The following is a 26,632-nucleotide window of genomic DNA, read 5'->3' on the forward strand; positions in this document are numbered from 1 at the left end:
TTGTATCCAAAGATTTTAAATAAAATATCAGATTCTTTTAAAAGCAACAGCAAATAACCAAGAGCAAATCAGCACATAGGAAATAGACACAATGCCAATGTACAGCATTACAGTCCCTCATCACATCTCCACATCACCCAGTGCTGCAAGGATGTAGGTGTGTAAGCCATCCCTTGTTTCCCTTGTTCACCTGGACCCAACCTCTGTGATGACAGCAGGAGCGATGGAAGCTCCATAAAAGTGTGGGGAGCCACCGGCACCTAAACTCTGGCCCTGCCCTCCCCCACTACCCCTTTTCCCAATGCCCTGCTCCCACATCACCCCTTCCTCCTGAGCCCCCACCCTCACACCACCTCTGCCCCGTAAGGCCCTACCCCTGCTCACTCCTCTCTGCCCCCGCATCGCTTGCTCTTACGGCTTGTTAAAAGTTGGAGGGCATAGTCCCCCATTTTTAAAAGTGATGGGGCCATGGACCCCTGACTCCCCATTCCAGCACCCCTGGATGACAGGTGCACATTCTGGATGTCTGTATGGGACTGCAACCAGCAGTGTCTTTCTCCTTGCAGATGCTAGGCAGAGCACAGCAGACCACAGCCATATGGATGGCACTGGCTATGTTGGTGTCCAAATGGTCTGTAGGTGGCACCATATTGCCTTCAGCCTGCCAAATGTGCACTCCATGTCCCTAGAAATCCTAGTGCCAAACACGAAACTACAGCATTCATGTCAACACACGTGTATGGGGTACGGATCATGTGCAGCTCGGCAGTGTGGACTTTTACAAGTGGACTTGACTAATGTGTGCACATGCCTACAAGGCAGGATGGAGCACACGCTGCAGTGTAGACACACCCTTAGCTACTAACCTGACCAGTGGCTAGAGTTCTCTTGGATTGCAGAGGCTAGTGACAGACAGGCTGCACAATCTTAGGACCAAGGAAATTGGCTTGTCTTCCTCCATCTCTGCTCTCAATGGCTCTTAAATCCAGGGACACCACCCCTCTTCCAGGTTTATAGAAACTGTGCATTACAGGCTCTGCAGAAACATTGGAGACCTCCAGCATCTTAGGATGAGGATGTGTGAGGCTAGACTGGCTGATGACAAGTGTCCCAGAGGGGTATTTCTTCCTGTGTCTCAGGGACACAGTCTGAGCTGTGATTGCAAATCCCAGACCCAGAGCCAAGGGTGGATTTTCTCCCCAGCAAAGGAAGCCGGTGGGAAAGTGAATATCAGTACCCCTTTATCAGCATCAAAAAATGCCACCTTCCCCACTTCATAGTCCAGAGAAACCCGGATCCTCTTGGGCACCTGCTTCAGGGCCAATGGGGAGCGAGGAGAAGTGACAGCGAGGTACTGATTCCCCCAATGGCCCACAGCCCAGATCCCCTCCTCAGTGCTAAATATGATCTCTCCTTTCCTCCTCACAGACTCTCTAGCGATCCCCACAGCCCAGTATCCCCCATGTCCCACCTCCACCTCCCAGTAATGTCTCCCTGAGTTGAACCCCTCGTAGCCCAGCACACAACGTTCATATTCAAATCTCTTAGGATTGTCGAGGCAATCCAGCCGTGTGAATAGCCGTTTAACACTTTTGCAATCCACAGACAGGAGAAGATGGGGATGAACTGTGTCTGGATCCAAGTCACATTCTCTGGGAAAGAAAAAATCAGAGCATTAAGGGCAGAGCTCAGCCCTGCGGGAGAGTTTGATCATGTCAGTGACAGAATCTGCCCCAGATGGAGTGTGACTTAGGGAATCGCCTTCCTCCAGAATTTACCAGGTTGGAATGGGGAGCAGCTCTGAGATCTCAGCACAGTGCAGGGGAGAGTCACTCCCCTGACAGAGATGTGTCAGTAACAGAGTGAAGGGATCAGCTGGGCCAGGCCTCAGAATCAGGGTCTATCCCCTCCTGGCCCCACCTCTCCCCATGGAGGGGACTAGTATCCCTGGGGGGACACAGCAGATTATATGAAGTCAAGAATATTGACACAGCTTCCCCCCCCCCCCGAAGTGCTTTATTTCCAGCATGAGTCCTTTTGTTTCCCAGCTGCTTCCTCCTTTCAATGTGATATGGGCCTCCTCACTCTCCTCCCCTCTCCAAATGCTGGATCTCTGACGTGCTCCTTCCTCAGACAGCAACAGGCCACATGGGGCAAGGACTTGACATGCCTCAGATTTCACTGCTCAGCTGCAGGTCCCGTTTCTCCCAAGGGCGGCTGCTCTGGGGAACTGCACTCACCCTCCTGTTAATTGCTATCATCTTCAAAACTGCTCATCATCCCACCCTTCCCTTCCCTTCCCTTCCCTTCCCTTCCCTTCCCTTCCCTTTCTCTCCTTCCCACCACCACCTTCACTCCCCCACCCATCTCTCCTCCACTGCTCGCTCTGGCTCATGTGCAGGAAGCAGGATCTTCCTCCCCTACATTTTATTTCCTCACTTACCCCAGCCCCTCTAGCTGTAATTCTAGTCAACACTTTTCCCATCTCCATCATCATGGTATCTAGACACCAGACACAGAATTCAGTTGCTCCTTGTCTGCAGAGCATAGCTCTGTCCCTCTCCCAGGCAGTGAGGGCTGAAGAAGAGTGAGGAGGAGACATGAGCAGGAGCAGGAAGGCAATTGATGGGAAGACAGGGCAGGCCTTGGCCCTGGGGTAGCAGCTGGGCAGGGTCATGTTCCATTGTACAATGACTGGGAGGTGCTCTCAGAAAGCCCTTCAGGGGGCAGGGCACATGCAGACAGAGGAGTGGGAGGAGCTGTGTATGATCTGGATGCATTGTGCTGTGGCAGGACATAGGCATAAAACCTGCCTCACATCCTGATGCGCACCAACATACAGGATGCTTGTGAGGTCTGCCCTGAACTACTCACTGCTGCAATCAAGGAGAAGGTGCAACATTTTCTTATGAAAGGTGATGGACATTGATACAGTATGATCTTCAATTACCTTTTTCCAGAGGGGCAGCAAGCTTTCTCCAGCCTGAAACCAACCACATAATCAGAGATGAGAATTCCCCAGAACAAATTCTCTAGGATTCAATAGGGTACAGAATGGTACACTGAGGGAAAAAATAGATTTATAATGTCTATCAGATGTTTATGATAAAATAAAGAATCAGAAACACACCTAGATTGTGTAAGTGCTTCTCTCACAGAGGCTACACCTTTAACACACTCTTTTGTATTATGTCAGGTTCCATTAACTATGCAACTGTCAAAAAACTTACGATCTGATTTTTCAACGGACACATTAGAATTAGGATGCAAAATACCTGGTCAGAAAAGCCTGAACCTGGTCCCACCGAGGTCAGTGAAAAATCTCCCATCTATTTCAGAGGGAGCAGAATAGAACATATATGTGCAGCAATCGTGAAAAGATGGCTGCACGTGCTTAACTTTACAGATCGGAGTCACTCCACTGAGTCCCATGAGTTCTACTCAGATACAGCAAGTCAAATCTGAAAGCTAATCCTAATTTTTGAATTAAAAGTGTTTTTCTTGACAAATTGCCTTTTTCAGAAACAAACATTTTTCTTCAAAACATTGCCAATTTAATTTCAATTTTATGACAAAGATCCACTTTCCACTTCTTTTCTGCACTATTTCTCAGTACTGTCAGGATCAAAGTTAAATCGGACAGCTCCTTTCTTTTCAAATCCCTTATATTATTTTGTTTATTCTGTGTGACATTGATCAGCCTTACCTCTATTCCACATTTTTTAAAATCGAAATTGAAAAAAGAAAAACAACCTCCCCCAAGAAATAAATAATCAGAAAAACAACCCTGCCCCCCCAAAATCAATCAACCTAACAAAAAAGCTAAATAAACGTCAACACCACAATGACGACAAAACACTCTGATCAGTATACAAGTGTGTGCAAAAAATAGAAGCAAAAGAAGACTTACCAAGCTCTGCAGTAAGTTTCCCTAAAAATGTAGAGAAATAAATATTCATTATTATATCAAGTTTTATCGTCCAGAGCTTCTATCCCCCTGGATACACAGTTGAAAGGCTGTATTCTCTATGTATGAAATTCACACTATCGGTAAAGAGGGCAGTCTCTGAGTTATGGGAGTGTTGGGCAGAGAGATGTTACAATTGACAATACTTAGCTGTGATGATTCAAAAAGGGCTTGGTTTTAAACCTGAAAGTTGCTAGGAACTTTTTCCTCCCTGGAATAGATGCATTTATTTACTTCCCTAGCATGGGGTGTTTCTGTAGGGCCCAGCACTATAGAGCTCAGGTGCACTGCACTTTGTTAGCAAAAAGAGATTTCAGTAAAGATACCACACGCAGGACACAGAGCACCTCTGAAGCCTCGCAATGGCCAGTGTACTCACTTTGATCTCAGCTGCAGCTCCTGCACATCCCCTATCTGGAATCTACAAAATCCTGGCCTGGTGGCTTCACTCCCATTTCTCTGCTGACCTGATACTTGTCATGTGACAATGGTAAAGCTCAACAGAGTCATTTTCTATATCACTGACCAGATCATGTTGTTATAAAAAGGAAACAGAGCTATCCCTAAAACTCCTCAGTCTCTATCTCCATTTCTCCCTGTACTTCACTGTCCAGCCCCAGCTTCTGGCTTCCTGCCCAGATTTATAGTACATATAGCCACACACACACACACCTCTTTCTCAGCAGTTGTTGACGTTATTTTGGCAGGTGTTAATGGGATTTTGATCCAAAGAGGATCACAGACTTTGTTAAAGCCAAGCATCTGCCTTCAGGTTCAGTAGAAAGAATCATTATGGCCTTTTGTGTTGTGATCCAGCTAGAAATAATGAAAACTACTGCCCAGTGCACTGGGCACAAAGCCAACCCAGGTAGATTAACAGGGCTATCACTGATAGTGAACTCAGGGGCTAAAAGACCGTGTGTGTGTGTGTGCGCGCACGTGCGTGCGTGTGTGTTTGTTGGAGGTAGAAAACCAAAAGAAACCTGGCAAAGGAGTTATGGGTGTGAACGGAAGCAGATAGGGCTCCTTGGGCACAGAGCTCACTACAGTGGAAGATTGGGGATTTTCTGAGCAAGGAAACTGTCTGCTGTTGTTGGTTTCTTCTGTGTTCTAGGATAAAAGACTTTCCTCTACATATTCTGTAAATAACAAGATGACACCAAGAATAGACCTAACTTGTATCTATCAGAAACAACTCTGCACAAAGGGGAAAAACTGATACCAAGCTGGCATGAAGCCCTTCCCCGCTGTGCAGGAGGGCACAGAGTCCCCCTTGTCTCCCACTTAATGTCACCTCCTGCAGGAGGGGAATTTCACCCTCAGTGAAGATACATCTTAAATCATGTTCTCTGTGTTCTCATCTCCTACCTATTGAATTATCATCAATACATTATTGTGATATTTCATGTGAGTTTCAAGTTGGTGTTCCTTTATTATCAATAATCACAACAACAAAAATTAACAGCAAACAACTTCATAGAACAGTTTCTATTAGGAGAAAACATTTGAAAAGCAAGTTGTTTAAGAATATTTACAGTTAATGTAGATTGAAAGAAATGTTTTCATTATATGAATCCTTAGCACCTCGATAAACATTAAATTTTTGTTTTACTAATCATGTGACTACATTGGAGTTCAATATCAAAGAGTGAGTATTTCCAAGTTGTGAAAGTTCTGAATTCCCAGCAGAATTAGAGCCCAGTCCTGCTTCCTGGCATATCCTACATATCCAGCAACTTTGTTGGGAGCTTTAGGGGTGCAAGGAGTGTAATTTCAGGCCCTAATATTATCAACTGTATTGTTCTAGGACTTGTGCATTTAGTGCTTGATCCTTCACTCCCTGAAGTCAATGACAAAGCTCTTATTGATGATAGTGGTGTTTCTGGTTCTAAAATCTCTCCCATAATAAATAATAAATAATAAATAATAATAATAATGAGGAGACAAATTTGTGGAAAATTTTACTTGTTGGAGGAAAGATAATGACACCAATGTCGGTATCACATTTCCCAAACAAATAAATAAATAAAATAAACAGCGATAAATAAAAATTATTACTAGAAAATATGAATGGCCATACTGGGTCAGACCAAAGGTCCATCTAGCCCAGTATCCTGTCTTCCGACAGTGGCCAATGCCAGGTGCCCCCAGAGGGAATGAACAAAACAGGTAATCATCAAGTGATCATCCCATAGCCCATTCCCATCTTCTGGCAAACAGAGGCTAGGGACACCATCCCTGTCCATCCTGGCTAATAGCCATTGATGGACCTATCATCCATGAACTTATCTAGTTCTTTTTTGAACCTTGTTATAGGCTTGGCCTTCACAACATCCTCTGGCAAAGAATTCCACAGGTTGACTCTGCGTTGTGTGAAGAAATACTTCCTTTTGTTTCTTTTAAACCTGCTGCCTATTAATTTCATTTTATGAGCCCCTAGTTCTTGTGTTATGAGAAGGAGTAAATAACACTTCCTTATTTATTTTCTCCACACCAGTGATGATTTTATAGACCGCAATCATACCTCCCCTCAGTTGTTTCTTTTCCAAGCTGAAAAGTCCCAGTTTTATTAATGTCTCCTCATACGGAAGCTGTTCCATATCCCTAACAAATTTCGTTGCCCTTTTCTGAACCTTTTCCAATCCCAACATATATTTTTTGAGATGGGGTGACTACATCTGCATGCAGCATTCAAGATGTGGGTGTACCATGGATTTACACAGAGGTATCTATCCCTTTCTTAATGATTCACAACATTCTGTTTGCTTTTTTGACTGATGCTTCACATTAAGTGGATGTTTTCAGAAAACTATCCATAATGACTCCAAGCCCTGGTCTACACTAGGACTTTAGGTCGAATTTAGCAGCATTAAATCGATGTAAACCTGCACCCGTCCACACGATGAAGCCCTTTCTTTCGACTTAAAGGGCTCTTAAAATCGATTTCCTTACTCCATCCCTGACAAGTGGATTAGCGCTTAAATAGACCTTGCCGGCTCGAATTTGGGGTACTGTGGACACAATTCGACGGTATTGGCCTCCAGGAGCTATCCCAGAGTGCTCCATTGTGACTGCTCTGGACAGCACTCTCAACTCAGATGCACTGGCCAGGTAGACAGGAAAAGAATCACAAACTTTTGAATCTCATTTCCTGTTTGGCCAGCGTGGCAAGCTGCAGGTGACCATGCAGAGCTCATCAGCAGAGGTGACCATGATGGAGTCCCAGAATCGCAAAAGAGCTCCAGCATGGACTGAACGGGAGGTACGGGATCTGATCGCTGTATGGGGAGAGGAATCCGTGCTATCAGAACTCCGTTCCAGTTTTCGAAATGCCAAAACCTTTGTCAAAATCTCCCAGGGCATGAAGGACAGAGGCCATAACAGGGACCCAAAGCAGTGCCGCGTGAAACTTAAGGAGCTGAGGCAAGCCTACCAGAAAACCAGAGAGGCGAATGGCCGCTCCGGATCAGAGCCCCAAACATGCCGCTTCTATGATGAGCTGCATGCCATTTTAGGGGGTTCAGCCACCACTACCCCAGCCGTGTTGTTTGACTCCTTCAATGGAGATGGAGGCAATACGGAAGCAGGTTTTGGGGACGAAGAAGATGATGATGAGGAGGAGGTTGTGGATAGCTCACAGCAAGCAAGCGGAGAAACCGGTTTTCCCGACCGCCAGGAACGGTTTCTCACCCTGGACCTGGAGCCAGTACCCCCCGAACCCACCCAAGGCTGCCTCCTGGACCCGGCAGGAGGAGAAGGGACCTCCAGTGAGTGTACCTTTTAAAATACTATACATGGTTTAAAAGCAAGCATGTGAAAGGATTAATTTGCCCAGGCATTCGCGGCTCTCCTGGATGTACTCCCAAAACCTTTGCAAAAGGTTTCTGGGGAGGGCAGCCTTATTGCGTCCTCCATGGTAGGACACTTTACCACTCCAGGCCAGTAGCACGTACTCGGGAATCATTGTACAACAAAGCATTGCAGTGTATGTTTGCTGGCGTTCAAACAACATCCGTTCTTTATGTCTCTGTTATCCTCAGGAGAGTGATATCATTCATGGTCACCTGGTTGAAATAGGGTGCTTTTCTTCAGGGGACACTCGGAGGTGCCCGTTCCTGCTGGGTTGTTTGCCTGTGGCTGAACAGAAATGTTCCCCACTGTGAGCCACGGGGAGGAGGGAGGGTTGAGGGGGTAGCCACGCGGTGGGGGGAGGCAAAATGCGACCTTGTAACGAAAGCACATGTGCTATGTATGTAATGTTAACAGCAAGGTTTACCCTGAAAGACTGTAGCCACTGTTTTATAAAATGTGTCTTTTTAAATACTGCTGTCCCTTTTTTTTCTCTGCCAGCTGCATGTGTTTCAATGATCACAGGATCTTCTCCTTCCCAGAGGCTAGTGAAGATTAGAAAGAAAAAAAACGCACTTATGATGAAATGTTCTCTGAGCTCACGTTGTCTCCCACACTGACAGAGCACAGAGGAATGCGTGGAGGCAAATAATGTCAGAGTGCAGGAAAGCACAAAATGACCAGGAGGAGAGGTGGCGGGCTGAAGAGAGTAAGTGGCGGGCTGAAGAGAGTAAGTGGCGGGCTGAAGAGAGGGCTGAAGCTGAAAGGTGGTGGCAGCGTGATGAGAGGAGGCAGGATTCAATGCTGAGGCTGCTGGAGGATCAAACTAATATGCTCCAGAGTATGGCTGAGCTGCAGCAAAGGCAGCTGGAGCACAGACTGCCACTACAGCCCCTGTGTAACTAACCACCCTCCTCCCCAAGTTCCATAGCCTCCACACCCAGACGCCCAAGAACGCGGTGGGGGGGGGGTCTCCGGCCAACCAGCCACTCCACCACAGAGGATTGCCCAAAAAACAGAAGGCTGGCATTCAATAAATTTTAAAGTTGTAAACTTTTAAAGTGCTGGGTGGCATTTTCATTCCCTCCTCCACCACCCCTCCTGGGCTACCTTGGTAGTCATCCCCCTATTTGTGTGATGAATGAATAAAGAATGCATGAATGTGAAGCAACAATGACTTTATTGACTCTGCAAGCAGTGATCGAAGGGAGGAGGGGAGGGTGGTTAGCTTACAGGGAAGTAGAGTGAACCAAGGGGCGAGGGGTTTCATTGAGGAGAAACAAACAGAACTTTCACACCGTAGCCTGGCCAGTCATGAAACTGGTTTTCAAAGCTTCTCTGATGCGCACCGCGCCCTCCTGTGCTCTTCTAACCACCCTGGTGTCTGGCTGCACGTAACCAGCAGCCAGACGATTTGCCTCAACCTCCCACCCCTCCATAAATGTCTCCCTCTTACTCTCACAGATATTATGGAGTGCACAGCAAGCAGTAATAACAGTGGGGATATTGGTTTCGCTGAGGTCTAAGCGAGTCAGTAAACTGCGCCAGCGCGCCTTTAAACGTCCAAATGCACATTGTACCACCATTCTGCACTTGCTCAGCCTGTAGTTGAACAGCTCTTGACTACTGTCCAGGCTGCCTGTGTATGGCTTCATGAGCCATGGCATTAAGGGGTAGGCTGGGTCCCCAAGGATACATATAGGCATTTCAACATCCCCAACAGTTATTTTCTGGTCTGGGAATAAAGTCCCTTCCTGCAGCTTTTGAAACAGACCAGAGTTCCTGAAGATGCGAGCGTCATGTACCTTTCCCGGCCATCCCACACTGATGTTGGTGAAACGTCCCTTGTGATCCACCAGAGCTTGCAGCACTATTGAAAAGTACCCCTTGCAGTTTATGTAGTCGCTGGCTTGGTGCTCCGGTGCCAAGATAGGGATATGGGTTCCATCTATGGCCCACCACAGTTAGGGAATCCCATTGCAGCAAAGCCATCCACTATGACCTGCACATTTCCCAGGGTCACTGCCCTTGATATCAGCAGATCTTTGATTGCGTGGGCTACTTGCATCACAGCAGCCCCCACAGTAGATTTGCCCAATCCAAATTGATTCCCAACTGACTGGTAGCTGTCTGGCGTTGCAAGCTTCCACAGGGCTATCGCCACTCGCTTCTCAACTGTGAGGGCTGCTCTCATCTTGGTATTCATGCGCTTCAGGGCAGGGGAAAGCAAGTCACAAAGTTCCATGAAAGTGCCCTTACGCATGCGAAAGTTTCACAGCCACTGGGAATCGTCCCAGACCTGCAACACGATGCGGTCCCACCAGTCTGTGCTTGTTTCCCAAGCCCAGAATCGGCGTTCCACCACATGAACCTGCCCCATTAGCACCATGATGCATGCATTGGCAGGGCCCATGCTTTCAGAGAAATTTGTGTCCATGTCCTGATCACTCACGTGACCACGCTGACATCGCCTCCTCACCCAGTATCGCTCTGCCAGGTTCTGGTGCTGCATATACTGCTGGATAATGCATGTGGTGTTTAATGTGCTCCTAATTGCCAAAGTGAGCTGAGCGGCCTTCATGCTTGCCTTGGTATGGCATCCACACAGAAAAAAGTCACGGAACGATTGTCTGCCGTTGCTCTGACGGAGGGAGGGGCGACTGACGACATGGCTTACAGGGTTGGCTTACAGGGAATTAAAATCAACAAAGGGGGTGGCTTTACATCAAGGAGTATTTCAGGCAGGACTTCACGGAGGGTTCCAATAAGAAATGGTGCACCTAAGTAATTGTTCTTATTGGAACAAGCAGGTTGGTCTGGCCTCTGATTGATACATGGCTAGATTTACCTTGCTGCACCTTCTCTGTGAGTGACTGCAGTGTGACCTAGAGGAATGAGTCCCCTAGACGGGGCGGGAGGGGGGAAGCGAATGAGTACAAAACAAATCTAGTCTTTTTCTTGTTTTGATCCACTCCATCTATCTTTTACATCTTTGGCTGGCAGCAGACGGTGCAGAAGGACTGCAAGCCATCCACATCTCATGGCTGCTCGGCAGGAGATGGTACAATAGGACTGCTAGCTATCCTCATCTCTTGCCTGCCCGGCAGAAGATGGTACAACAGGACTGCTAGCAATCCATATCGCCTCCTGCTCACCATAAGATGGTTCAATAGGACTGACTGCAGGACTAAAGAGAATGACCTGGTCAAGTCACTTCTAATGTAGTCCCTGCACCCATGTCTGCCCAGGTGCTCCTGGCCAACATGGCCAGGAGCACCTCGGACATGACGATGACGGCTACCAGTCCTATTGTACAGTCTGCTGCCACAAGGCAAGGGGTTGCTGCTGCTGAGTAGCAATGCAGTACCACGTCTGCCAGCACCCAGTAGACATACGGTGACGGTTACCTGAGCGGGCTCCATGCTTGCCGTGGTATGGCGTCTGCACAGGTAACTCAAGAAAAAAGGCGCGAAACGATTGTCTGCCCTTGCTTTCATGGAGGGAGGGAGGGAACGGAGGCCTGATGATATGTACCCAGAACCACCTGCGACAATGTTTTAGCCCCATCAGGCATTGGGATCTCAACCCAGAATTCCAATGGGCAGCAGAGACTGCGGGAACTGTGGGATAGCTACCCACAGTGCAACACTCCGGAAGTCGACGTTTGCCTTGGTACTGTGGAAGCACTCCACCGAGTTAATGCACTTAGAGCATTTTCTGTGGGGACACACACACTCGAATATATAAAAACGATTTCTAAAAAAACGACTTCTATAAATTCGACCTAATTTTGTAGTGTAGACATACCCTAAGCAAGTGATTTTTAAGTCAGGAGAAACTTGTGGTATGCAAGACAAATCAGACTCCTGAAAGGGGTGCAGTGGTCTGGAAAGGTTGAGAGCCACTGCCCTATCTCATCTCACAGCCTGGGACGTCTTCTCTTTTCACTTTTCTCTAATTTTATGTGTCCCGTTATATATAAATGTGAAGGCTCAGCTGGTGTAACTCAGTGAAGTTCCTTTGCAAGGACATTTCCATACAAAACCATTATTTTTTGTTGCTTCTACATTTTTCATGTTACTTTTTAGTTTTTCAGATGTAGCCTTACTGCTTTTATTAGAAGAAAATCTTGCATTATATTTTCCTTTATAATGTTTACCTTTTATTTTAAATAAATAAATAGTGATACCAATGAAACATGCGAAAATCATCAGGATCACCGACAGAGCCACCATCCATGGATTCGCCTTTGGGAAAAAGGCAGCTGTAAAAGAAAACCCTAGAGGGACTCACATCACTCTGTAAGTAAGGGCAAAAATCAAAGGATTCCACATCATATAAAGCTACCTCCAGCAGGAGTAGTCTAAAACAAAGGTGGAAATACAGCCCTGTCTGCAGTGCACAGAGCACCAGAAACCTATATTACAAGGACTCCAACCAACACAGGCATCAATTCACAGATCAGCGTATGAATCAGCCTGGTTTAATTCACTGCTGTTGTTGCACAAAGAGACAACCTTGTCCAATGCCTAAAGCACTGGCTTCAGACTCAGGAGACTGAATTATGTTCCCCACACTTCTGGTGCCCTGCTGTATGAGCTTTACTATGTCATTTCCCCTCTGTTGCTCTATTTCCTGTCCAGTCTTTTGCTTGTCTTGTTCATTTAGTTTAGAACTATCATAGTTTATTTGTACAGTGCTCAGCACACTGGGGCTGCAATCATGGGCGGTGCGTAATGGAGGCTTGGGGAGAGGCCAGAAGCGGGAGTGCAGTGGCGGATTACCGCACAGACCCACAGGGCCTATGCCCAGGGGTCCTGGCCAATTTGGGGCCCCCGGAAAAATCCCCACTGCTACAGCCTTGGGGTTGGAGGAGCTCTTACTCCAGGGCCACAGTGGGGACACAGAGCCTTTCTGGACTCGGGGTGGCAGCAGACAGGGTGGAAAGGAACAAGCGGGGTGTGGGCCTCGAGAGAAGAGGTGGAGTGGGGGTGGAATGGGGGCAGGTTCGTGGTTGGAACAGGGGCAGGCTCACAGGGGAAGGGGTGGAATGGGGTGGGGCCACGGGTAGGGCCTTGGGAGGAATGGTGGAACGGGGGATGGGCTCTGGGCTTGGCGCTCTGGCCAGGGCCAATTGCTCTGCTGCAGTCCCGGCCATGGGTGAGAGCTCAGCCCCAGCTGGGGCTATGCTCTGAGCCCCTCCTCTCCATGGTCCCAAAAGAGCTCTCAGGCAGAAGCAAAAGCAGAAGCTCCCCCTGCAGTTCCCAGCTGCCTCTCCTCATAGTCACAGCTCCCAGCTTGCCGGCTCCGGCAGCTGTCACACAGGGCGACACCATGTGACCAAGCAGGGCCAGCAAATCCTGGCAAAAGTCTGGGGGAGCATGTGACCCCATGTGTCCCGCCGTGTCACCACTGCAGGGAGGAAGGTCTCGGGTTTCAGCCCCACTCCTGAAGCCCCAAGCCCCAGCAGGTGCTTCCCATGGGGCTGAAGCCCTGAGACCCCCCTCCCCACAGATTTGAAGCCCCAAACTCCTGCAGTCATGCCCCAGCTCTCAAACTTCTGAAGATTGTCATATGTGGCTTGGAGAGTCAGTAAATTTGGCCACCTCTGCTATACAGTATAGGTGGGATCTTCAAAAGTGTCTGAATTATTTAGGAGAATGAGTCTTGTTGACTTTCAGGATACTTTTTGAAAATTCCACCATTGGTTTGTTTCTTTTGTAGGGTTTTTTGTCTAAATATCATACTCTAGCCTTCATTGCTATTGATACATTTTAATGTAGTTAACCAATCTGCTGTTGTATTTTTTCTGTTGCTGATCACAGTGTGTTGCTTTGGTGGTAACTGACCTGATATATAAAATAATGTTGATTCCTTTTTTCGGTTGGTGTGGGTGCTCTTGACTACGCAAGACAAGTTCTGGTGTGAATTCTCTGTAATAACGATGGAATTTTCAATGTCAAACAGCTCATTGGCTTCTTTGGAATTTGTTTCAGAGAGCGATGGTAAATGCTGTCCACTGGCATCTCTCCACAGCACCTCAGGCTGTGGGTACCAGCCAACCGATCGACACACCACCCGGATCCCTCCATCCTGATAATCCTCAACAGAGATGTGAGGAGCAGTGCCTGAAGCTAGAGAAAATTAATAAATCAGTATTAATTTATGCACATGTTCAGCCTGGAGGATAAACATTTAAACTTTCCTTTTATTCCCTATTCTCATGGACTCAGGAAACAATATGAGCAAGAAATTATAATTATTTCATGGAGCGGGAAGGGAAAACTTTTTCCTTCACTAGTTTTCCATTCCAGGATCTACACATGGCAAAACATTGTATTTCATGATTTCATGAATCCGTTAGCTGGTAAATGATCTTAACACTAACGGATAAAGAAAAAGATTGAGAAAAATAAAAGTTATATTTCAAATGTACCTTCAGGTGAAATATCTCTTCTTTGATCATATACAGTCTGCTTTAGCTAGCCCTATGGGTACATGTCAAAGACAGAGGAGAAAAGTCTGTCCATGTCTGGTCAAGTTTAACCCAGAGCTCAGTATGTGTGGCTGCTCCTAAGCCCCTCTTCACTGGTGAAAAGCAGTGGAGGAGGAATGGGCTTTCACAGGAGGAATTGTTCTCCCTCCTTAAAGTTTTAGCAGCCTTCACCAGAATGAAACGAGATAGCACCAGAGTGACAAGGAGCCAGCAGAACACTAGCCACTCATTTTCAGACGTGGAGTAGCTAGTGTACCCCTTATCCAATGTACTTCATGTTTGGATGAAGAATCATTCCTCGCAACGGACTTGGGGAAATTTTTCAAAACCACCCAAATGACATAGGAACTTAAATCCGATTTACAAAAGTGACACACTGGAGTTACTGATAGGAAATAAATTGAAGGTAACAGGAAATTTTGAATAGTAAAATGCAAATAAGAATCACTGAGAACGCTCTCCAAAGGAAATACAGGCACATAGAACTATAGGATTGGAAGGGAACTCAAAAGGTCATCTAGTCCAGCGGTTCTCAGCCAGGGGTCTGTGGCCCCACAGGGGGCTATGAGCAGGTTTCAAGGGGTCCACCAAACAGGGTCAGCATTAGACTTGCTGGGGCCCAGGGCAGAAAGCCAAAGCCCCCACCCTGCTGTGCATGGCTGAAACCTGAGACCCGTCACACGAGGTTGAAGCCGAAGCCTGAGCAAGGTAGCTTCGCAGGGCCCCCTGTGGTGTGGGGCCCTGGGCAATTGACCTGCTTGCTATCCCCTAATCCTGGCCCTGGCTTTTAAATGCAGAAAAACAGTGATTGTGGCACAATTGGACTGTAGAGTTTTTACAGCAAGTTGTGGGGGAGGGGGCTCAGAAAGAAAAATGTTGAGAACCCTTGATCTTGTCCACTCACCCACACTGAGACAAGATTAAATACTCCTAGGCCATCCCAAACTCGTGTCTGTGAAACCTCCTTCTTAAAAAACCTACAATTGCAAGAATTCCATGACCTGCCTAGGTTACCTGTTCCAGTGCTTAACTATCTTCATAGTTAGAAAGATTTTCCTGCTATGTAGCCTAAATCTCCTTTTTTTTCACTGCAGCATCATACTGTTGGCTCCATATTCACTTTGTGGTCCACTAAAATCTCCACATCCTTTTCTGCAGCATTGCTGCACAGACAGTTATTCCCATATTGTATTTGTGCATTTATTTTTTCCTTCCTACGTGTATTTCTCTTTGCATGTTTTTACTCAATTTCATGTTGTTGATTTCAGACCAATACTCCAGTTTATCAAGATCATTTTGAATTCTAATCCTGCCCTCCAAAGGGACTGCATCTTTCCCAGCTTGGTGACATCTGCACATTTTATAAGTGTACTCTCTACTGCATCATCTAAGTAATTAATGAAAATATTGAATAGTACCGGACCGAGGAATGACCCATGTGGGATCCCATTTGATACATCCTCCTAATTTAACAGCAAACAACTGATAACTACTCTTTGGGTTCAATTTTTTAATCAGGTTGTGCACCCACCTTCTAGCAATTTCAGCCAAACCACATTTCCCTGGTTTGCTTATGAGATTGTCATGTGGGATTGTGCCAACAGCCTTACTAAAAATTAAGATATATCACATCTATTGCTTCCCCACACGCTACTGACCTGACACCTTTAGTTCCAATTGGGCTTCTTCATAATCCATACCCTCTTGAACAAAACAGCTATACTGTCCTTCATCAGAAGGTCTGATATTGAAAATTCTCAAGGCAACATTTCCATCGGTGAGACCATCTTTAAAGAGCTCTGTCCTCCGCTGATATTCTGACATCTGCTGCCCATACTGGTCCTTTCCATCACTATAGCGATGAACAAATGGAGAGAGTTGGGACCGGAACCACGTCACCTCCATGTTCTCAGCGCTCATCTTGGGGGACAGGTGACAGGGTAACACAATCTCTTCTCCCACAGTGGCAATGACAGGCTGGTCAGGTCCAACCACTTTAAAACGAGCTAAGAAATGTACCAGGATACAAGGAAGATAAACTCAGAGAAAGCATGGGAAATTCATATACATTTCTTTAACAATACACACAAACAACAAGATCTATTTCATGTATTTTATATTCCATGGGGCATGAAATTATATATGGAGTTTACAAGAAATAATGCATTTCCACAACTGTAAATTATTCGCAAAAAGAAAAGGAGTACTTGTGGCACCTTAGAGACTAACTCATTTATTTGAGCATAAGCTTTCGTGAGCTACAGCTCACTTCATCGGATGCATTCAGTGGAAGTGAGCTGTAGTTCACGAAAGCTCATGCTCAAATAAATTGGTTAGTCTCTAAGGTGCCACAAGTACTCCTTTTCTTTTTGCGAATACAGACTAACACGGCTGCTACTCTGTTAAATTATTGTTATACCAGATGTAGGGTGAAACCTCATTGAATCTGGTGGGTGTAATAGCCACCCTTCATTCAGAATAAATGATAGAAGCAATGAAGCTCCTTTATGGAGTAAAGTAGCTGAAACTTTCAGAGCCACCACTCAAATTACATGCCATGTGCAAGTCTGGTCAAGAGCTGAGCTATGTGGGCATAGTGCAAATACAGAGGGATGGGTATTGCTTTGGTAGAGCTGTGTGCTTGTGTGTGAGAGCAGAAGCAGAGAAAAAACACTAAAGAAGCAGACAGAAAAGGCTGCAAAGAAGGGCCAGAGACAGCCAGAAAAGCACTTGAAGCATGTGAAAGCTAAGAGAGAACTTGTTGGGCAAAGTTTTGGTTGAAAGTGGCTTGGAATTGTGAGCAAAGAAATTGCCTCCTGCTGTTTGATTCCTACTGTGTTCAATGATGCGGGACTTTGTGTACATTCTATGTAAATAAAAAGGATTTCATCAAATAAATACCTGACTCCATCAGCAATTTCTCTTTCTAATGGAAAGAACCCATAAGACCCTGAATACTGGCTACCCACTCATGTCTAAAGGGTTAATATTATGTTTATGTAAGCAGGGTCTGAATGAATGCTTCCCTGACAGCTAGCTGGGAGTGGGAGAGACTCCCCGTGTGTTTATGTAAATACAATTTGTTCCTGCTCTGCTTACATATTCAACAGATGCAGAGGTGTCAAAGTGATCAACTTTAACTGGTGTTGGGTACAAATCACCTTAGTACTGAATGCAGGAGTAGTGAAATGCTGTTACCAATGTTGTAATTATTGTTGGAATACAGAGAAGCAGTACTGTGCTTAACCTGTCCCAAATAAGGGGGACCATCCTCAGTTGAAAGAACCTTGTTAAGCCAGGGGCTCAAATGTCAGCGCCCTGTGAAAGTAAGAGGGGTGGGGACAAGTATCCCAGTGAGAAGGCAGCACACCCTCACCAAGGGTCCTACCTAGACTGGTTCAACCTGTTCCTCCCCACAGGTCAAATAATAGCATTAAATAGGCTTCATTAGAACCCTCTTTGTTAATTTAATTGTTCGATCAGAGCTGAAATCATTTGTGGTGCGACTGTGTTTCTGCCCTGCCTGCTAAGAGCTAAAATTACTAAGAAACTGATGTGCAGAGGACACAGCAGAGAGGCAGATGGCAGCAGAAGGTGACTGACAGCTGGTGAATGAGTGGCTGTTGAGGCAGAGAGGCGCAACAAGCAGCCAGCAGGGCAGTGGCAAAGAAGCGTGATGAGTGGCTAGCAGGGCGGCTGGTGGAGAAGCAAGGTGAGCGGCCAACAGGGCGGCTGGTGGAGAGGTGTGCCAACAGCGATGACCAAGCAGCCAGCAGGCTGACAGTGGAGAGGCGCGGTGAGCATGGTGAGCAGACATCTGGCAGGGTGGCTGGCAGAGAGGGGCAGCGAGCGAGTGCCCGAGCAGCGCTACAAGTAAGGAGCCTCTTTACCCCCTCTCCACACAAGGTGGGAGGTGAAGTCTGCAGATGCACCTCTGAACTCTGGGTCTGCACTAACCAAGGACAGCAACTGTGAGTGGGGTGCAGAGAAGGGTTGGGCATGTGAAGGGGGCTTTTGGGTTGCTGGACTTAAGAACCTGAGGGGAAAGGACACTGCCCAACCTACTTGGGGTTGGGTCGTTTACCCATGGTTTATTTTTATGGACCCTAGTTGCAGTGTTTTCCCAAATTAACACCCAGTTGCTTCCCTCCTTTTATTAAAGTTTCTTTTCTATACTCAGACTCTATGCTTGTGAGTGGGGAAGTATTGCCTCTCAGAGACACCCAGGGGTGGTGTGTAAATTTCCTAGGATACTGGGTGGAGGATTGAGCCAGTTCTGTGTTGTATCAACAGAAAGGAACCCCTAGATATTGAACATGGCCCTGACTGCTGCTGGCTCCACCAGGCAGAAAGATTATATTTTAAAAAATACTGAAATACATTCCCAGCACTTGTCATGGGGAGCAAGTGAGAGGATCACAAAATGTCCCCAACCCCAGTTACAGTGACAGGGTGATAAGGTTCAGTCACTCTACATTGTGCTCTGAAATGTGCCACAACATAAAAGAAAATTAACTCAGAGAGAAAAATTACTTTTCTTTTGCCTCCTCAGTCCTGTCAGCCTCATGCAGTAGTGTGCTATGCAAATAAAATAGGATTAGATCTGATAAACTAGGCAACGAAATTTGGAGGAAATTTTAAAGGGCTGGAAACCTGATCCCAATCCCATTGAACCAATGGAACAGTTCTCATTTACTTCAATGGGATTTGGATCAGCCCTAATGGGCTCTCCTTTTGTTGCTCAGGTTCACAGGCTGTGGAAGCCTTTAATCTCCAGAGGGCTAGTTTCAATTTAAGATAGTGCAAAGTGTAGCATCCTACTTGGTTAGCTGTGCTCTGCACATGGGACACTGTGTACCTGACCTCTGTGATATGCTCTTACTTCCAGTATATTTTGTGTGCACTTCAAAGCACTGTTTTTTGACATATGAAGCATTAAGTGGTTTGGGACCAGATTAGTGCCTCTTTCCTAATGTGATGTCCCAGAGACTGAGAGCAGATGGAGTGTCTGAGCTAACAACCCCATGGGTTCTAATGGGACATTTTCAATAAAGGGTCGTCAGCTGTGTATCTCATTTACCCTCTTGTTCAACCTACTGACTTATAGTCCCCGCTCTCTCTAGGTGTTTGAGAAGGGAATGAGTGGAAGAGGACGTCAGTGCATTAAGATGAGTTAGACAGTTATTAGTCCTGAAGGTTTGGACAGGCAGTGAAGACACTTTTTAAAAAAACACTGTTGTTTCTGTTTGGAATTTGGGTTGTTTTTTGTTTAGCCTTCTGTTTACAACTAAACATCTTACTGGGCATCTTTTCAAACCCCTGCTATTTATTTACTTAGATTTTTATCCTCCTTCAATAATAGAGTGTTATCCATTGCTGACAACTTTTAAAAACACATGCATGAATAAGCAAATCTAAAAACTATCCCAAGAACAATGCAACAACCCAGCAACAGGATAAGCAGAGCAAAATTGAATAAAGAAGTTGCCAATCTTGCTTTGTGGTTCTGTATACACACTGTAAGTAGTTCCATTGTCTTCAAGTGAAGCCCATTTGTAAGTCACTGTAAGCCTAGATAAATCATATAAGAAACTACAGAAAGAGATGGGATTCCTACCTGATTCCAACCTGTGAAGAGAACAAGTAATGAAGAAAATAATCAAATCAGGCAGAAAGCATCTGGCTGTGGTGCTATGGCAGAATGAGAGAACCTGCATCCTCATGGGAACTTGGTCTAGATAACAGGATGGACATGGAGAAAAACAAACAAACATCATAGTAAACAAAACAGTGATTATGAGATGCTGGTTATTGGATTTTGAGGGACAGAAGATCACAGAGGACACAAATAAAATGGGATATATGCATTGCCAAGTAAATTTATTGTGTTATGCAGTTAGAGCAACCATTCCATTAAAGTTGAAAACATGTTTCTATTATGAGTCCGAGTTTGTCCCATTCCCACCCAATCCACACTGCTCCCCACCTCGAGGTCGCTGCTTCCCCCACTCCTCTATATCCTGCTTCTCCCCTCTGGGTCCTCCCTGCCCAAAGGTTCCTGCTTTTCCTCAATTCCACTTTCCCCTCTCCAGATGCCTGCTTTCCCCAACTCTGGTTCCCTGATTCCTCTCTCCCTCCATTTTCCCCTCTCCAGGGGAGAGCCCTAATCACTAGGCTATTGACTAGCCTGAGATGGAAAAAGAAAAGGAGTACTTGTGGCACCTTAGTGACCAACCAATTTATCTGTAGTCTGAGATGGAGTTTTTTCAATCTTTCCTGGTGGATCTGTTCCACTTTGAGTAAATAATGAAATATTTATTAGAGCAGGAACTTGAACCTGAGTCTTCTACAGCCAAGAGGAGGGCTCTCATCACCAAGCCACCCTCTCTCCTCCACTGCAGCACTGCTGAACATATAATTTAATACAGAGTGGAACAGCTCCAGCAAGAGAGCCTGAGAAACAGAGACAGAGAAATGTACAGGCAATGAGCCAGAAAAGTCACAATACATTCAACTGCAGTGAGAGTCCTGGAGCTTCTTTTATTCCTTTGATAAATTCAGAACTTCTCTTCACATCAGCAGGAGATTTGCCATGGTTAACTCCAGCTGCTAGTTACTAGTTCTGCCTCACTAGTATACCATAACAGAAATATCCAAGAAAAAAAGCTCAGAGACATGGGATGCTTTCATGGAAGTATCTGAATGATCCTATTACATGCATTCCTCTTCCCCCCTTCTCCTTCCTCTCTACCCACTTCCTTCCTTCCCCATCTCTAGCCCTCTCCTCTGAACTTTGCTTCTATTCTTTACTTAACTTCATAATTTTTCTTTAACTAGTTGATTTTCCATAAGCAGATTTTGTTTGTAAATTGTTTAATGCAAATAACTGAGGTATATTTTGACCATTCATATTATATATATATATATATATATATATATATATATATAATTAAATGTTTCAAGTATGGCTAACATTAGGTAGCAAATGGTTAATATATCATGAGAATTTAATATAGTTTATTATGTTTGTTTTTTCTCTGTATATATTTATATTTAAAAAAATTAAAAAAACAAAACAAAGAAAATAAGACTCAACTCCAGGAGGTTTACAAGGAAAAGGTACCAGGAGGGGGATTGCCTCGGAGAGAAAATAAAATCACGCTGCTCTGTAGAACCTTGCTGATCCACAGATGCAAGGAGTCCCCAGGTCCAGCAATGCACTGGAATCATGAGGGGTTAGGGGGTAGATGTTCCCGGTACACTGGAAACATGAGGAGGGTGGGGTGAGGTAGATGTTCCCGGTGCACTGGAATCATGGGGGGCGGGGAGGGGGCTAGATGTTTCTGGTACACTGGAATCGTGAGGAGGATGGGGTGGGGTAAATGCGAGCAAAGCAGCTGTGTCCTTATCGTAATGCTCCAACCTGCCAGCAGCAGCAGCCAGAGCCCAGAGCTGCTTCCTGAGCCTGGATGGAGGGGCTGCCTCTGCTACTGAAATCAGGTTCAAAGAAATAAAAGTTCAAAGAAATAAAGCTAAGGGGAAGGGCGGGCATGAAATGGTTGATTTTCCTTGTGCAGTTTGTTGCTAGACTGAGAACTGAATTCCAGCATTGCAGTGACTGATCTGGTAAAGTTGTTTTAATTCATCGTGTCTGTATTTTCTGCAGGGTATTTTGCTGTAGTGAGATCAGACACATTTCAGCTTCTTCTGCTATCAAAAAGCTAAGCAGTTGGCTTTCCCTTTTAACTTTGAAAGAATCAGTGAAGGAAATAAAATGGTGCGAACCCACCCTTTGGCTGGGGCTCTTGATCTATTGAATTAAGCCTCCTTTTCCACAACATCCTTTCTGTAAACCCAGAGGCACAGTCTGACTTCTGTATTTGCAGGGTAGAGGGCTTAATAAGTACAGGTCTGACTTTGGATGCGCTCTGCAAGTCCCCCAGGAGTTCACCCGGCTGTGAACCAAGCAGCACTAAGGTGATAAGTAACAGTCAGCATGGATTTGTCAAGAACAAATCATGTCAAACTAACCTGATAGCTTTCTTTGACAGGATAACAAGCCTTGTGGATGGGGGGAAGCGGTAGAACGTGGTATATCTTGACTTTAGTAATAAAGCTCTTGATACTGTCTCACCTGAGCTGCTCATAAATAAAGTGGGGAAATGCAACCTAGATGGAGCTATTTTAAGGTGGGTGCAAAACTGGTTGGAAAACCGTTCCCAGAGAGTAGTTATCAGTGGTTCACAGTCAAGCTGGAGGGGCATATCAAGTGGAGTCCTGCAGGAATCAGTTCTCGGTCCAGTTCTGTTCAATATCTTTATCAATGATTTATACAATGACATTGAGAGTACACTTATAAGGTTTGCAGATGATAGCAAGCAAGTGCTTTGGAGGATAGGATAAAAATTCAAAATGATCTGGACAAACTGGAGCAATGCTCTGAACTAAATAGGATGAAATTCAATAAGGGCAAATGCAGAGTACTCCATTTAGGAAGAAACAAACAGTTGCACACATACAAAATGGGAAATGACTGCCCAGGAAGGAGTACTGTGGAAAGGGATCTGGAGGTCATAGTAGACCATAAGCTAAATATGAGTCAACAGTGTAAAACTGTTGCCAAAAAAAAACAATCATTCTGGGATGTATAGCAGGAGTATTGTAAGCAAGACATGAGAAGTAATTCTCTCTCTCTACTCAGTACTGATTAGGCCTCAACTGGGTTATTGTGTCCAGTTCTGGGTGCGACATTTCAGGAAAGTTTTGGACAAATTGGAGAGAGTCCAGAGAAGAGCAGCAAAAATGATTAAACATCTAGAAAACATGACCTATGAGGGAAGACTGAAAAAACTGGGTTTGTTTAGTCTGGAAAAGAGAAGACTGAGAGGGGACATGATAACAGTTTTCATGTACGTAAAAGGTTGTTACAAGGAAGAGAGAGAAAATTGTTTTTCCTCAACCTCTGAGGATAGGATAAGAAGCAATGGGCTTAAATTGCAGCAAGGGAGGTTTAGATTGGACATTAGGAAAAACTTTCTAACTGTCAGAGTGGTTAAGCACTGGAATAGATTGCCTAGGGATGTTGTGGAATCTCCATCACTGGAGATTTTTAAGAACAGGTTAGACAAACACCTGTCAGGGATGGTCTAGATAATACTTGGTCCTGTCATGAGTGCAGGGGACTGGACTAGATGACCTCTCGAGGTCCCTTCCAGTCCTACGATTCTATGATTCTCTAATGGAGCTGCGCCATGCCCCATCCCTGATATTCCCCTTTTCAGTAATTAACCATGTTCAGCCACCAGATTATTGCTTGGACTTTCAATGGCTTAATAATAAAGCACAGAGGAGCCACATCTCACCATGTATTTCCCTGTGAGATTCTTTTAATCCTGTGGGAGGATGTGTGTTGGACCAGAGCAGAGCACATCATCAATTCTCAGGGACCACAGCCAACTGGAGTACATTAGAGCAGCCCCTAGGACAGCTTGATAATCAGGGAGCCAACACCAGTTCCCTCACTGTCCTCATCCCCCTCCCTGAGCAGATCTTGGCACCGCAGAGAATCTGGGCCTCCAGTTCAAAGAACTCTTCCTGTATAAGTGTCTCCATAATCTGGATGATGCTGGCCTGACTCCAAGGGGTGCTGAGTGCCTGCAACTCCTGCCGGCTTCAGTGGGTCAGACCCATGTGCCTGATTCTACAGCTGTGGTATGTGGAAGCCACACAGGACTCAGCAGGCCCAATCCTCCTCCAAGGAAACCAACATCTGCGGAGAGCTCACAGGGCTGGGCCCTATTTGTATAAAACAATTCTTGTTCTTGTTACACTGTCTCTCTGGTCAGTAAGTGAAGTTTGTTTTTACAAGTATTTTCAAGGGTTAATATGAAAAATAAAACTGATAATATGCATATTTCAATGCCACAGATTTTCTATTTATTATTTCTGGGTAATATCTGTATATTTGTTTCTTATCACTCCTTCCTCTGGATTTTCCTTTGTCTTGTAAATTAACTGTTACAGTAACATGCTTCAGTTTTTTACACTAACATTTCTTTTGCACACACAGCTCTGAGTGTTCACTTTCCAAGTTTGAGCTTAATCAAAACTAGTAAAAATGCACGTACCTTTCACTGCCTCATATTCCGCTGGAAGGTAAAAGACACCTTCAGTTAATGTTGAGTCACCAAAATTAATGGGCAATAGTCGAACTAAGAGTGACGTCTCCCGCACTGATGATACGAATGTTCTGAAAGATCTGTCAATAGGACGCTAAGCAGAGAAGAGCGCAGAGCAGAGCTTCTTATGGGGACAGGGACCCAAGCTGTCCTGTCCCAGCTGTTACATGTACTATCTTATACACCTCAGATACTGCACACATAAACCTGGACCAGAGAGCAGGGCTTGCTGGCTCCAAGTCACCGTTCCACGTCCCTCCCACACTGATCCCTGCAACCTCCTCCCCACCTGCCACTCTTCATCCCCCATCCTCTGCACAGACACACATGCCTTTAAGCCCCACCCCAGGCCATATCTCCACATCCCATGCTGGTCTGCTGCTCCCACTGCACATTATTATTTACATTCCAGTAGCATCTAGAGGTCGCACTCAGGGCTGGGCCCCACTGCGCTAGGTCCTGTACACACACGCTCAGGGCTGAGGCCCACCATACTAGGTCCTGTACACAAACACTCAGGGCCGGGCCCCACTGCGCTAGGTCCTGTACACACACGCTCAGGGCTGGGGCCCACCATACTAGGTCCTGTACACATACACTCAGGGCTGGGCCCCCACTGCACTTGGTTCTGTACACACACACACTCCAGACTATAAAAAGACACAGTCCCTGCTCCAAAGAGTTTACAATCTAGGGTCCTGACCATGCAAAAGCCCAGGTATAATTTTACTCACAAACCTGCTTCTCTTCCCCACACCTCTCCAACTACTGCCCCATCTTCCCTTCCGGGTTGTTTCTGCTACCACATCCCCCACCGTCTTATTGTCCCTTCACTAAGACCCTCTGCCCCACCCAGCACCACACCAGCACAAGCTAATAGTCTTTGCCATTAGTCCCTTCACCATTCAGCCCTTCCCTGTCTGTCAAATCCACCAGCTTTACTGAGCTGTCAACACTGTCTTCCCATTGCATAGAAAACATTTTTTGCCCTCTTGGGCAAAATGGTAAGGGCTGCTCCTGGCAGGCTGGGTCACCCACCTGTCTGCTTCTCCCTCAAGCACCTCAGTGTTTTCTCCCCTTCCGTGCATGGAGAAAATGCCCCATCAATATTTGTAAAGCTGCTCCCTTATTCTCTCTTAAATCCCTCCTCCAAACACATATATGCTGTGGCCCCAGTAATCTCTCTTGTCTGGAACTGGCTGGGCAAGTGATGAACTGGACTTTCTATTTTAGAACTGGGCTATAAGTCAAACAGCTTGTCTTCTGCAATCTTCATCTTGAAGGATAAAAGTTATTGTAAAGCCTCTGAAGATGAAACCCATCTAAAACATAAATACCTTTATATGAAATTTAAGGTAACTATACCCATGAAGCTATTCTTCTCACAACTGTATTCCAGTCCTGTGATTTTTCCATTTTGTAGTTTCAGGAACTCTATTTTTTATCCCCTTGATCAGAAAGTTTGTATGTGTCAGAGTCATTGTCAGAGGACCAGGAAAAAACAAAAATAATCCTGATTCTTGTTTGCAGAATAATAATTCTACACACCACTTCAAATATAGATGGAATTTTTTATCAAAGGTGTACAACACAATTTTAAAATTTATTTTATTCTGTGACTGGATGATTTTTGTGTATCAATGGATTGAGGTGTCAACACACCTAACGTTGGGAGTACGTAACACCCACCCACACCATGCTTATAGTTATACTTCTGGCCACAAGCTTTCTGTTTGACGTTGGGCAAGTTATTTAGCATATTTGACTCAGTGTCCTCTCGCTGTATAACAACAACAACAATATTGACTTATCCACAGCCGTACTTTAAAGCTTACTTTGTTAATATTTGCAAATCCCTCTGAAATCCTCTGATTCAAGATGCTATACAAGTACAACATTCAAAGTAATGAATTCAAAAATATTAGATGATAAATTTATCTTAGTGAGGATATGTGTAATGTTTCTTTAAAACTGTAGCAGGAAGCCAGAAGGAAAGGGCCCTGTAGAAGTTTGTAGGAAAAGCTCTACAGTGAGCCAGAAAGACAGAATAGTTTCAGGGAACAACAGTCTAATAAAGTTCCCTTTTCAGTGTTAAAAAAGATGTACTTTACCATTTTCACATGACAATGCCTCAGTTAAGGT

At 45.4% G+C, this 26,632-nt stretch overlaps 1 protein-coding gene and 1 pseudogene across 2 annotated transcripts in view; both read right to left on the bottom strand.

The window, feature by feature from the left end:
* Nucleotides 1-24,755, bottom strand: LOC311530577 (butyrophilin subfamily 1 member A1-like). Its single transcript, XM_084647373.1, is given in 9 exon segments — nt 1-1,641; nt 1,644-1,652; nt 2,951-2,983; nt 3,911-3,931; nt 11,976-12,080; nt 13,666-13,950; nt 15,971-16,318; nt 19,930-20,046; nt 24,440-24,755. Coding segments are annotated over 8 exon segments (1,413 nt in total). The 5' UTR covers nt 20,036-20,046; nt 24,440-24,755; the 3' UTR covers nt 1-1,135.
* The window catches only part of LOC311530633 (C-type lectin domain family 2 member D-like), an 839,985-nt pseudogene that overhangs the window by 135,567 nt on the left and 677,786 nt on the right, over nt 1-26,632 (bottom strand). The window lies entirely within an intron of this gene.

Source organism: Lepidochelys olivacea (genome assembly GCF_965140295.1).
Source record: "Lepidochelys olivacea isolate rLepOli2 genome assembly, chromosome: 14".
Classification (NCBI taxonomy): domain Eukaryota; kingdom Metazoa; phylum Chordata; order Testudines; family Cheloniidae; genus Lepidochelys; species Lepidochelys olivacea.